The 13,979-nt window shown below is 43.9% G+C and overlaps 1 protein-coding gene across 1 annotated transcript in view; it reads right to left on the bottom strand.

The window, feature by feature from the left end:
* The window catches only part of LOC126378772 (uncharacterized), a 93,378-nt gene that overhangs the window by 12,517 nt on the left and 66,882 nt on the right, over nucleotides 1-13,979 (bottom strand). Inside the window, exons 4-12 of the mRNA XM_050027161.1 lie at nucleotides 8,217-8,424; nucleotides 7,571-7,746; nucleotides 6,349-6,531; nucleotides 5,734-5,902; nucleotides 4,823-4,946; nucleotides 3,038-3,116; nucleotides 2,148-2,352; nucleotides 826-996; nucleotides 492-622 (exon numbers count right to left, since the gene is read on the bottom strand). Of these exons, the coding sequence (XP_049883118.1) occupies nucleotides 492-622; nucleotides 826-996; nucleotides 2,148-2,352; nucleotides 3,038-3,116; nucleotides 4,823-4,946; nucleotides 5,734-5,902; nucleotides 6,349-6,531; nucleotides 7,571-7,746; nucleotides 8,217-8,424 (1,446 nt within the window). The remainder of the gene's footprint in view (nucleotides 1-491; nucleotides 623-825; nucleotides 997-2,147; nucleotides 2,353-3,037; nucleotides 3,117-4,822; nucleotides 4,947-5,733; nucleotides 5,903-6,348; nucleotides 6,532-7,570; nucleotides 7,747-8,216; nucleotides 8,425-13,979) is intronic.

Here is a 13,979-nt window from a genome sequence, read left to right as displayed (position 1 = left end):
CGACAAGCATAAAATTTATGGAACACACGTCAATTTTAAGCACAAATCTAAACCAACCGTCTAAAAATTTTACGTCAGTCAATAACCCGACACATTAATTTACTCATTCTTCCTAAAATTAAGAGCTGTGAATCATCCGTCCCTTTCCTTTTCGACGGATACGAAAATGACGGATATAACCTAAAATAAAATTAGGCGGTGTCTGCAGGAATCGGGGCCATTATATACCAAAAATAGACTGTAAGTGATGTAGATTTTGTTGTTATTAATAGTTTTTAAGATTTTCATAGTTATTTTTAGATTAAGTTTGTTTAATGTTAAGTACTTATTATTTTTTTTATTTATTTTTTTTGTATTTCTGGCCTAATGTAATTTCTTGATATTTTTGTTTGTTTTTGTTATACCCTCCCGGGTCCATATGTGATACTATAGTATTTATAACAACTGTTTACCATATGGTGTGCAATAAATACTTTGACTTTGAAACTAACCTGATCAGGGGGCGCGCCGTTTGGCGTGTGTCCATTCACGGCATACTTGTCTCCCAGGGTAGACAGGCTGCTGAGAGCACTGCTCGGCTCTGTCTTGGTTAAGTCTTTCAGGAATGTCGTTTCTGTATCGCCTGTCGAAACATTAAACAAGTTATTAATACCACAATCCTGACCTGTCAAGTCCGGAACCGTCAAATATCCGGACCTATCAAATATGGGATACGGTCACCCATCCTATGACCGGCCTTTGCGAAAGTTGCTTAACTTCAACAAACGCAGACCGAGCGCGTTTACCGCTGCGCCACCGAGCTCTTCGGAGAGGTAATATGCTCACCTAATCTCTGCTGGAGTTCCTTCAACAGTAGACTACTATTTTCAGCGAGGGTCCCCCCGATCTGGTCCACCACCGTGGCGCTGGACACCAGGTATTTGGCCGACAGCTCCTCGACGAGCCCACTGTGCTCCTCGAACAGTTTTATCACGCTCTGCTTTTGTTTGTCGGGGTCTGGCGAGAAGGAGAAAGATATATATTAATAATGGACCATACAACAAAATAATATTGTTTATTGTAAACAATAGTACAAACGCTACGGGACCGACACATGTCGCTACGGGAACCATATATCTCGCTATGAGAGCGATATATATCGTTACGGGAGCGATATATCTCGCATAGGGTGCGATACATCTCCCTAAGGGACAGACACATGTCGCTATGGAAGCGACATATCTCACTATGAACGCGAGCACATCTTGCTATGGGAGCGATATATCTCGTTACGGGAGCGATACATCTCGCTACGTGAACGACATATCTCGCTACGGGGGCGATACATCTCACTATGTGAGCGGTATGTCTCGATACGGGAGCGATACATCTCATTTACGAGAACATCTCGCTACGTGATGATGTAGTAACTAGTAAGCCACTTGCCCGGCCAAGTAACAGTACTCAAATAAAAAAAAATACTCACCGATGAGCTGCAAATAAATACATAAATAAAAACGAGTACGTTCGCGGAAGCTTCAAAGTAGCCCCTATACCCGATAAGCTGAAAGAAAGTCGTTTGAGGTGGTATGGCCACGTAATGCGGAGAGACCAGCAGCATGTAGTCCACACAGCTCTTTGCCTGCCCGAGAACAAAAGAGGCAGAGGTCCTTATACTTGGTGGACCAGCATGTAGCGGACCCAACTAGTTGGCCACCTAGTTCCGCTCACATGCAACAGATGAAGAAGAAGAAGCAGAAGGTTGCGTGTTCATATCACGTCGGGGTCACCAGTTTTGGCGGCGAGGATGTGCTGCCGCCAAAGGATGTTTTCGGGGTACCGAACTGAGCATAGTACCCCGCTAGCCACAAGTTGGTAGTGTGACTAGGGATCGACGATCCAACAGTGTTGTGTTGGAAGTTGTATATATGCGTCTTGCCGTGTAAACTTCGATACCGCGTTTCACGACCGCTTGAAGAATGTGGCGCCATCTGTTGCATGTGAGCGGAACTAGGTGGCCAACTAGTTGGGTCCGCTACAAGCATGTCCCGATTATTGAAAAATGAAAATTTACCCGACCCGACAACCCTAGACAGAATGTCATGGCGCCGCAAAATTAGGAGAGCCGACCCCACCTAAAGTGGGACAGCACAAGGAAGAAGACTCACCGATGAGCTGCGCCGCGTGTTTGACAGTGATGGTGGGCTTGTCATGGTGCAGGGAGCCACCCGTCCGGCCAAGTGGTGACTGCTTGTCGTGTTGGGGCAGCGACTCCAGGAACTCCCTGTTGAGCTGCTCGGCAGTGTGCGACGTCACCACCTCGCCCGTGGGGGTCGGGCTGCGAGACTCGCCAACCTCTATAGTGTCTATGACCTGGGAACATAGAATAAGGAATAATACTACGTATACTACGTATAGAACAGCCTCCGTGGTCCAACAGCCTCCGTGGTCTAGTGGTTAGAGCGTTAGGCTCACGATCTGGAGGTCCGGGTTCGATTCCCGATGGGGACATTGTCGAAATCACTTTGTGAGACTGTCCTTTGTTTGGTAAGGACTTTTCAGGCTTGAATCACCTGATTGTCCGAAAAAGTAAGATGATTCCGTGCTTCGGAGGGCACGTTAAGCTGTTGGTCCCGGCTATTAGCCGTAAAAACACCTTCACCTACCCGCATTGGAGCAGCGTGGTGGAGTATGCTCCATATCCCCTCCGGTTGATTGAGGGGAGGCCTGTGCCCAGCAGTGGGACGTATATAGGCAGTTTATGTACTACGTATAGAGCGGCAACTCTCCGCTCCCCACCAGCGGCTGAGCTAGGTTTACCTCACCCCCTCGGTCTTACTTTAGTCTTCAATCGTATGGCGTCAGACGTCACACACACAGATGCGCGTGTACGATAACTTCAATGTGTAGTGTCTGTGGAAAACGTTTGTTTGTATGAAGTGTCCAGAGGACAGCCTCACAAAGTGATTTCGACATTGTCCTCATCGGGAATTGAACCCGGACCTCCAGATCGGGAGCCTAAAACATCTGTCTATTGAGTCATTGAAAAGATATTTACCTGTTTCTCATCCTCTATTTTTCCGTTGGGTTTCAGTCGACCGTTTCGACGTTCGTGGTTCTCATACTGGAGTAGGAACCTGCAATTATGATCAACTTTAAGACACCAGCTGTAACTTGATATTAAGATCTTTAGGCGTTGTCGGGGCATTTATTTATTTATTTATAAAAGGTACACCAACAGTTTATATTATTAGCAATTATTGTTACGGGAGTGATATGTCTCGCTTTGAGAGCGATACATATCTCTATGAGTGCGAGCACATTCTGCTATGGAAGCGATAATTCTCGCTAAGGAACCGACACATGTCGCTATGGGAGCGATATATCTCACTATGAGTGGGACACATATTGCTACGGAATGATACTTATTGTTACGGGGGTGATATGTATCGCTATGAGAGCGATACATATCTCTATGAGCCCGAGCACATCTCGCTAAGGGACCGACACATGTCGCTATGGAAGCGATATATTATATACAATAAGATTCCCATTGACATTCATAATTTGCCTTTCAACTGTTTTAAGACAGTAGTTAAACAAAAACTTTACAAAAAAGGTTATTATAAAGTTAGTGATTATTTAGAAGATATGAATGCATGGGATTAACTGTCTGAGAACTGATACTGGTGCTAATTCCTGTAAATACCATCTAATTTTATTTTAAGTTATATCTGTCATTTTCTTATCCGCCGAAAAGGAAAGGGACGGATAATCGACAAGCATAAAATTTATGGAACACACGTCAATTTTAAGCACAAATCTAAACCAACCGTCTAAAAATTTTACATCAGTCAATAACCCGACACGTTCATTTACTCATTCTTCCTAAAATTAAGAGCTGTGAATCATCCGTCCCTTTCCTTTTCGACGGATATGAAAATGACAGATATAACTTAAAATAAAATTAGACGGTGTCTCCAGGAATCGGGGCCATTAGGCAGCTAAATTACTCCATTGTATAATAATTTTTTATGTTTATTTTTTTTAAAGAACGTCTAGGGCCCTGTGCCGAGGTTTTGACAGGTCCGGTTTTTTTACAGAAGCCACTGCCTGTCTGACCTTCCAACCCGACGGGAAAACCAGCTCAATACAAGTTAGGTCACATACCTCCGAAAATGCATTTCTCGGGAATGTGGGTTTCCTCACGATGTTTTCCTTCACCGCTGAGCACGTGATAATCATTTATGATCCAAACATGAATTCGAAAACAAATTCGATAATCATTGGTTTAGGCCTGTGCTTGATTCGAACCTGCGCGCGACCAGTCACCATCTAATTATATTTTAAGTCAAACGAGAAAAAAATCCACTTGATATTAACTCAGAATCATGATCTGAATCATCCCCCTCAGTATTCGTTACTTCCCTCATTCAGCGCTTATCGCTATCGACCCACTAGGGTCGATTCTTTCAAATATATTTCCTCTCAGACGACGCCCTGAGCCGAGGTTCGCGCCCAACTGGGCACCCTCAGGCCTGTTGTCTTAAACGTTGTACCGGGTGAGAGCCTTCAGCGCTCCCCATTTGTCCGGCCAAGTAGTTAATGCCATCTGCGGCAAACCTACAATAAGTCACGTCAAAAAAAAAAAAAAAAGTATTCGTTACGGTGTCACTAATACCGTGTACGATCACGAGCATTAATATGTATACACTTTGGTACCATGTCACATTATCTTTTTTGTCAAATTGAACTGTAAGTCTCACTAAATGTCAAATATGTTAGGACAGAGTCCTAAAGTGGGTACATTATATTGCTCATGACTGTACAGGTTAGGTCTCACCTCTCATAGAGGCTGCGCACCCTGGCTGGACGGTCGGCGTGCACCTCCCTCCACAGTTTACCACGACACACTGCCTCGTAGCCGCCCAGCTCCGACACCTTGCTGTACAGACTTCGGAGGGACACTACAAACAAAAATAATAGGATATCATTATTTAACGGCCGCCGTGGTCCAGTGGTTCAGCAGCGTTGGGCTCACGACCCGGAGGCCCCGGGTTCGAATCCCGGTGGGGACATATCACAAAAATCACTTTGTGATCCCTAGTTTGGTTAGGACATTACAGGCTGATCACCTGATCGTCTGAAAGTAAGTATGTAGTCGTTACATGGGCCATGTCAGGGGCCTTTGGCGGCTCGATAATAACCCTGACATCAGGGTTGATGAGGCTGGTGTTCCACCTCACAACCCACACGGTAAGGAGACTATTTCACTGTAATGTTCGCTTTATCGGAATTGCGGAATCATCCCCCTGAGTATTCGGTACAGTGTCAACACCCTGTATATAATAGAAATATAAATGTTTTAATGCGACCATGTGTTCGTAAAAATTGTGGTGTTGTAAAAATACAGAAGTAAGTATTATAGTATCAACATGGACCCGGTAAGGGCACTGCAACTGGTAGAGAGGACAACATACTTAATTATTAGTCAGCGATACAATTTGTATTTATCATACTTACTATATTTTAACAATATTATTGCACTTATATTTTAAGTATTGTTTTATATGTTTTCTATGGTTTAATTTATAAAAACGTTGATTTTTTTTTGTTTTTTTTTTATTTTGATTTGAAAATGTTATTAAGAATAATCATTTTAATTTATCATTTATATGCTCATTAACTGTGTAATAGCTTTTAGTGATAAGTAGTAGCTTTAATTGTTTTATAAATAATAGGGCTGTAACTCACGGTGCTTGAGCGCATGCGTGACGGCCCTGCTCTCCTGCCGCGGGCGGTAGAACTGCCGCAGCTGCTGCAGGAACTGGCGGTCCTCCGGGCTGCTGACCGCCTCCTCCTCGGAGGACGACTGCTGCTTGTCTGACGCACCGTTGCGGAGGGACAGGCGGCGCGGGGATATCTGCATGAGAGGGATTACATTATTAAACGGTAGTAGACTAGGAGTGCTGCGTGTGGGAGCGAGATTTGGAGGTGTGGGAGCCTGACCCGGAAGTGTGGGAGCCTGACCCGGAAGTGTGGGAGCGTGACCCGGAAGTGGGGAGCGCGACTCGGAGGTGTGTAAGCGTGACTCGGAGGTGTGAGAGCATGACCCGCAAGTGTGGGAGCATGACCCGGAGATGTGAGTGCGTGACCTGGAAGTTTGAGATCGGGACCCGAAAGTGTGTGAGCGTAACCCGGAGGTGTGTGAGCGTAACCCGGAGGTGTGTGAGCGTAACCCGGAGGTGTATGAGCGTGACCTGGAAGTGTGGGAGCGTGATCTGGAAGTGTGGGAGCGTGACCCGGAGGTATGGGAGAGTGACCCGGAGGTATGGGAGCGTGACCCGGAGGTGTGGGAGCGTGACCCACCTTGTGCTCCTTGGGCTCCGGCTCGGGCGCGTCGGGCTCGCTGTCGCTGGAGCGTGAGCAGGGCGTGTGGTCCCGCGAGCGCAGCGCGCGGCGGCGGCGGCCTCGCGGGCGGCCCTTGAGGCGCGGCGCCAGGTGGTTACACACGAACTCGTGGCCCTCCAGCTCGGGGTACTCGAATGTCTCCTGGAAGATGAAGGGGGGATTGTTATTATTTTGTCTACTCTGTGGTTTATTTTGTCAAAACACATAATAACGGGTTCTCACCGCGTTTAAATCAGGGATATGACACTCCCGACATTTCGACACTGTTGCAAGTGCCATGATCACGGGATGACTGATGAGATTAGAGTGGAGTAGGTAGATCCAAAATTTTCTACTGGCAGACATATCTGTCTACCTACCCTCTTTGCCTTTCTTTTTTTGTTTTTTTTTTTTTTTTTTTGAGTCTCATATCCCTGATTTAAACGCGGTAAGAACCCGTTATTATGTGTTTTGAATATGTAGGTACGTATCAGTAGATAAAATAGTTACACTTTGAATCGTCAATTTTTACATAACGAACGTCTCATCTGCCTAAAACTACTGCAGCTTCTCACAACCTGTATAGCCGGGGGAAAGAAGCTGCAAGAAAAACCTCGGCACAGGGCCCTAGACGTTCTTTTTTTAAAAAAACTACATAAAATATTGTTATACAATTGAGTAATTTAGCTGCCTAATATCAGTTCTTAGACAGTTAATCCCATGCATTCATATCTTTTAAATAATCACTTTTACGGTAAATGCTTAATTGGCAAGCATATATACCAAGTTTTTCCATTTATAATGCTGTTTGTAAAAGTTTCATAATGTATTGCTGTATGTGTACAGTCATGAGCAATATAATGTACCCACTTTAGGACTCTGTCGCACTAACATATTTGACATTTAGTGAGACTTACAGTTCAATTTGTGAAAAAAGTTAATGTGACGTGGTACCAAAGTGGCTCGTGACCTAAATAGATAAATAAAACAATTTTTTTTGCAAAGTTTCTGCTTAACTACTGTCTTAAAACAGTTAGAAGGCAAATTCTGAATGTCTGAATTTTACGATGTCGAGTTGGGACTGCAGTTCTAAGTAAATATTTATTTCCTCTACAAAAACACATACAGAAATACAATATTTGTAGAGGCTGGCCTCAATTAGGATACCCTGTGTTTTAGGACTCCTGGCCTTGTGTTGTACCTTGCAGTAGAGTATGCTGGTGTTGTTGGTGCTGGCCGCGTACCCGCCGAGCGCTGCCACCAGGGAGTCCCGCAGCCATGCGGCCTGGATGCCCTCCAGCCGCGCCAGCAGCGCCCGGTACCGGCAGTAGCGCGGGTACGAAAACACCACCACCCCGGGGGAGTTGACATCCTCCTCTGCAACAGGGGGAGGGGGGATGGTCATATACATGGTATAAGAAGACCAGGCTCAATCCTATGACAAGCCGCCATTGCTAGGCAATTGATGACGTAAGTGTTACCATTGGTATCTCTAACATTCCAACCCTGGTGTCAGGGTTATTATCGAGCCGCCGAAAGCCCCTGACCCGTGCTCACAACAGTAAGTAGTAACCGGGACCAACGGCTTAACGTGCCTTCCGAAGCACGGATCATCTTACATTCGGACAAGCAGGTGTCTGTAATGTCCTAACCAAACTAGGGATCACAAAATGTTTTTAGTGATATGTCCCCACCGGGATTCGAACCAGAGACCTCCGGATCGTCCAACGCTCAAACACGAGACCACAGAGGCCGTCATCGAGGCCAGTAACGACCTATAATTCCATACTTTTGCGACGGAAAATTCCACTTGATATTAACAACATCATCCCACTCCCAGTACTGACCTATAAGGCTCTTCTCCTTGTCGATGTCGCTGAAGTCCAGGCTGGTGTGGTGGAGCGGGTCGGAGGCGGGCGCGGCGGGCGGCGGGGGGGCGCAGGCGCCGCGCCACACCGCTCGCAGCCCGCAGCCGAAGCCCTCGCCCGAACAAAACCAGGACACCAGGTCTGACGCGCGGACCACCACCTTCTCGTTCAGGGCGAGCACTTCATCCTGGAACAAGAGATTCAAATTCAAATTCGTAAATATCTTTATTCAGTTGGTAACATAGTTACACTTTGAATCATCACTTTTTCCATAACGAACGTCTCATCCGCCTAAAACTACTGCAGCTTCTCGCAACCTGTATACCTGGGGTTGACACTCCAACAGTATCCTGAAGACGTTATATGATAGGTGGGGATCCCTTCTAAAAAGGTGCAAGAGCTTCACGCTTTATAAGTTTGTTTTTATGTTTTTTTTTTTATGTGACTTATTGTAGATTTGCCGCAGATGGTATTAACTGACACTGACAAATGGGGAGCGCTGAGGGCTCTCACCCGGTACAACGTTTAAGACAACAGGCCTGAGGGTGCCCAGTTGGATGCGAACCTCGGCTCAGGGCGTCGTCTGAGAGGAAGAATATTTGAAAGAATTAATCGACCCTAGTGGGTCGACAGCGGTAAGCGCTGAATGAGGGAAATCGTCGACCACGAGCTGAATCATCCCTCTCAGTAAACACCCTGTGGTCACCTAAGTTTGTTCACACGAACAATAAAAAAAATCTTGGTCTGCTGCTGGATTGCAATATGTCGTGGACCTCTCACATTAATCAGGTTAGTAGAAAAATGCATGCTGCATTCCACTCACTGAAGCGTCTTCAGAGTTTTCTTCCCCTTAAGACTAAAATCTCTCTGGCTCAATCCCTCATGCTCCCTATAGCTGATTACGCGGACTCCTGTTTCCTTGACGCCACTGAGGAGCTTGTCAAAAAGCTTGAGAGGCTTCAGAATCTGTGTATTCGCTTTATTTTTGGCCTTCGCAAGTATGATCATGTTTCGGAACACAGAAAACAGTTGAGATGGCTCCCGATTAGGTATCGACGGCGATATCATATACTTGTTCTTCTTTTCAATGTTTTAAATAATACCTCATCGCCACGATACCTGCGGGAGCGTTTCACGTATTTCGCCTCATCTGGTCGCACTCACCGTCCCCTTTACAACTTGCACCTGAAAACTCCCCCCTATTCTACGCAAATGTACGGTGACTCTTTTACCGTGCAGGCCGTCAAACTGTGGAACGCGCTACCCAGGGTCACTCGGGAATGTGACACGGTGGGTAGTTGTAAAAGGAACTTGAAGGAATATTATTTGAGTCTTGCTTGAGTTGCATTAGTCGTATTTGTATATAATATATATATATATTGTATATAGTGTGGATTTTTATAAACCAATATAGAAAGTATAAATATAATATGTTTATATATTTATGAAATATATATTGTATTATAATTTATTTAAATGTGGTTTGTAGGTTTAGGTTAATATTGTGTCTTATATTAGTATAAGTAATTATGTAATTTCTAAATAATTTGTACGTGTATGTATGTCTATCTATATAATATTATACGTTGAAAGTCTCTCTTGTCACGTAGGTAAGCTGGAAGAAATCTCTTCGTTTAGAGATAAGCTTGCCTGTACTATCTGTTTTCTTTGTATGTTTCTTGTGTCTGTTTCATTGTGTACAAATAAATAAATAAACAAAAAATAATATTTTCTTACTTATTTTATTGTCTTCTTAAGGCACTACTTGGCCGGCCAAATAGGTAACACCGACTCACCCAGTAACAGACAAAGTCACAGTAAACCTAGTAAGCATAAAATTTCGCCGATATATGTATGTAATATGTAAAATGATAAGTGTACATAATTAATATCAGGCAAAATAAATCTGCCGAGTTGATTAGTGCTGCGCCTAGTTCAAGTAACTAGTATTTCAATAACAGTACAAAACCCGTTGGTCCCGGTTTCTACTGGTAGATAGAAAAGAATCGATTAACTTAATATCTGGGGGTCCGGGTTCGATTCCCGTTGGGGACATTGTCGAAATCACTTTGTGAGACTGTTCTTTGTTTGGTAAGGACATTGCAGGCTTGGATCACCTGATAAATAATAATAAAAATAATAATAATAAGTATATTCAAAATTAGCTCTAAATACCTAGTATCCTAGATACCTAGTACGAAGTTCCCATCCCTACGGGTCGGTCGACAACCCTGCGAAATTACGGACAAGCGCCCTGGGAAGGGGAGAAGGCAGGGGCGTACTCAGGTGCAATTATTTGCGAATGTGTGATGTATGAAAGTTGGCTAAGGTGATATGGCGGACCCAACTAGTTGGCCACCTAAGAGCTGTAATTGTCTTTAAATCATCTGAAAAGATGGATGAGGCCTAAGTAAGTAATTCTAACGTCCCCACTGCTGGGGCACGGGCCTTCCCTATGGATGGATAGGGAGATCGGGCCTTAAACCATCACGCGGGCCCAGTGCGGATTGGTGGTTATTAACGACTGTTAATGCAGCCGGGACCAACGGCTTCACGGCCTTCCGAAGCAAGGAGGAGCTCGAGATGAAAACTTTTTTTGTGGTCACCCATCCTATGACCGGCCTTTGCGAAAGTTGCTTAACTTCAACAATCGCAGACCGAGCGCGTTTACCGCTGCGCCACCGAGCTCCTCAACAATTGTCTTACCGTGTAACATGTAAAAGTAAATAAATAATAACTCATTCCAGATTTCTGTTTCACTGTCTTTTGATTCCCCAGCCGGCTGCAGCTGATAATCAGCGTTATAGTCTAGCTACAGCTAGGCCGTGACAATTGCTGAGCTGAAGCCGTTTCGGCATTAAGTATAATAATTATTAAGTAATTTAATTACCTAAGTATGTTTTGTAATTAATGTCAAGTCATCATCATCATAATTAAAACACATAATAACGGGTTCTTACCGCGTTTAAATGGGGATATGAGACTCCCGATATTTCGACACTGTTGCAAGTGCCATGATCACGGGATGACTGATGAGATTGGAGTGGTGGTGGTGGGGAGTCTCATATCCCCATTTAAACGCGGTAAGAACCCGTTATTATGTGTTTTAATTATGATAATAACCGCGTAAACTTAAAACAATGTCTTCATCATCAATTTAAGAGCCACGCTCTTGTCGGTGTAGCATTTTCCATTCCAGTCTATCAAAGGCCAATTCCTTGACTTCCCTATAAGACACCCTATTTTACAGCGTTGAGGAATATAAACAACATCGACTTTGTTTTTAGTGTAAGTTTAACGTGTAAGATTATTTTTTATTATTTTATTTTGATATTGGCCCCGATTCCTGGAGACACCGCCTAATTTTATTTTAAGTTATATCCGTCATTTTCATATCCGTCGAAAAGGAAAGGGACGGATGATTCACAGCTCTTAATTTTAGGAAGAATGAGTAAATTAATGTGTCGGGTTATTGACTGACGTAAAATTTTTAGACGGTTGGTTTAGATTTGTGCTTAAAATTGACGTGTGTTTATTTGATTACCCGTCCCTTTCCTTTTCGGCGGATAAGAAAATGACAGATATAACTTAAAATAAAATTAGATGGTATTTACAGGAATTAGCACCCATGTATGTGTTTGTTGTAATAGTTTGTTAGGTATATTGTAAGTAAGTTATAGTCCCACTTTTGTTTTAGATTGTAATGTAGTTTAAGCTTGTTTTTATTTATTTTTTATTTCCAATTTCCAACACAATGTAAAGTTGTTACAAGGAATAAATGAATATGAATATGACACGACGTTCGCCTTCTCTTTAATCTGTTCCATGTAAGCTCTTCTTGGTTTTCCCCTTCCTCGCTTTCCTTTCTCTTTTTCCTTTTAATGTTAAGTATGCCGAATAAATATTTTTTTCTTTCTTTCTTTCTTCTTTTTCTTGGTGCAAGTCCGGTACCGGAGTTGTTTTTTTTTTTAATAATAGGAGCCAAACAGAACATCGTTCGCCGAGTCCGACCCTGCAACATTCTAAATGAAGGGGGGCGAACTAAAATTGCTTTCAAATAAGTAACCAGCCTATGGTAGTATTCTGGTTGCGAGGGCGATATCGTTTCTACGTCGTTTCTATACCTAATCTAGCGGAACGCTATGGCCGTTTTGACATTACAAAGTGCTGAAATTCGCGCCGTCAATATATTTATAAAAATAAATGAGTAAGCAACTTGAACATAACCAGCCTATATACGTCCCACTGCTGGGCACAGGCCTCTCCTCAATCAACCGGAGGGGGTATGGAGCATACTCCACCACGCTGCTCCAATGCGGGTTGGTGGAGGTGTTTTTACGGCTAATAGCCGGGACCAACGGCTTAACGTGCCCTCCGAAGCACGGAATCATCTTACTTTTTCGGACAATCAGGTGATTCAAGCCTGAAAGTCCTTACCAAACAAAGGACAGTCTCACAAAGTGATTTCGACAATGTCCCCATCGGGAATCGAACCCGGACCTCCAGTTCGTGAGCCTAACGGCTCTAACCACTAGACCACGGAGGCTGTTAACACAATAAAGTGAAGTTAATTTCATTTTAAACATCATTTTCTAATATCGTGTTTTTTTTTTTGACGTGACTTATTGTAGATTTGCTGCAGATGGCATTAACTACTTGGCCGGACAAATGGGGAGCGCTGAAGGCTCTCACCCGGTGAATATCGTGTAAGTTGTGTGGTGAATTACCAACCTCATCAACCTTGGCGTTAGGGTTACTATTGAGCCGCCAAAGGCCCGTGACATGGCTCATGTAACGATTACTCACTTACATCAGTAAGTAGTAACCGGGACCACCGACTTAACGTGCTCTCGCCTTACTTTCGGACAATCAGGTGATCAGCATGTAATGTCCTAAGCAAACTAGAGATCACATTTTTGTGATATGTCTCAACCGGCATTTGAACCCGGGACCTCCGGATCGTGATCTCAACGGTGAACCACTGGACCACAGAGGCCGTTATTAAGTTTATTAATAAAACTAAAATTGCCGCCTGCATGTTTCTCAGAATACTCCTTTCAATTTATGGTTGGCATTTACGGGGGATGTTTAAAAGTAATTCGCCCTATTTCTAATTCCCTAATAATATAAACCAAGGAATCTGTTTGTTCAACAATCACTAGTTTACCGTGCTACTGTATCCCTATTGGGGTAGTCAGAGGTACATCCATAGCAGGATGAACTAAGTATCCACGCCTCACCGAGCTGTCTGTTAGACCAACGTGATAGGTCTTCTTCTTTGCGAGTCGATGGCGATCGAAGCTAAATTTTTGCTGACCAATAATTGGCCACGCTTACGGCATTGTCAGTGGCTTCGTACAGGTCTTCAATAGTGCAGGTGTTAGGGCACTTAGGTGGTGAGCCGTATCGCCGTCTATACACATAAGTCTATATTTAAATACCGGTTCCATAAACATTACATAAGCACACGGCTATATCTCAATTGGGGTAGTCAGAAGTACATCCATCGCAAGATGAACTAAGTACCCACACCTCACAAAACCTTCTGTTACACCAAAAACTTTATCTATATTGAAATATTTGACGTTCTCTTTACTATTAATCGCGCCCAACTGGGCACCCTCAGGCCAGTTGTCTTAAATTTTGTACCGGGTGAGAGCCTTCAGCGCTCCCCATTTGTCCGGCCAAGTAGTTAACGCTATCTGCGGCAAATCTACAAAAAGTCACATCTTTGTTTTTGTG

This window comes from Pectinophora gossypiella, chromosome 27, assembly GCF_024362695.1.
Source record: "Pectinophora gossypiella chromosome 27, ilPecGoss1.1, whole genome shotgun sequence".
Classification (NCBI taxonomy): domain Eukaryota; kingdom Metazoa; phylum Arthropoda; class Insecta; order Lepidoptera; family Gelechiidae; genus Pectinophora; species Pectinophora gossypiella.
The sequence above is the reverse complement of the archived record's forward strand: the minus strand, read 5'-3'. Positions and strand labels throughout refer to the sequence as shown.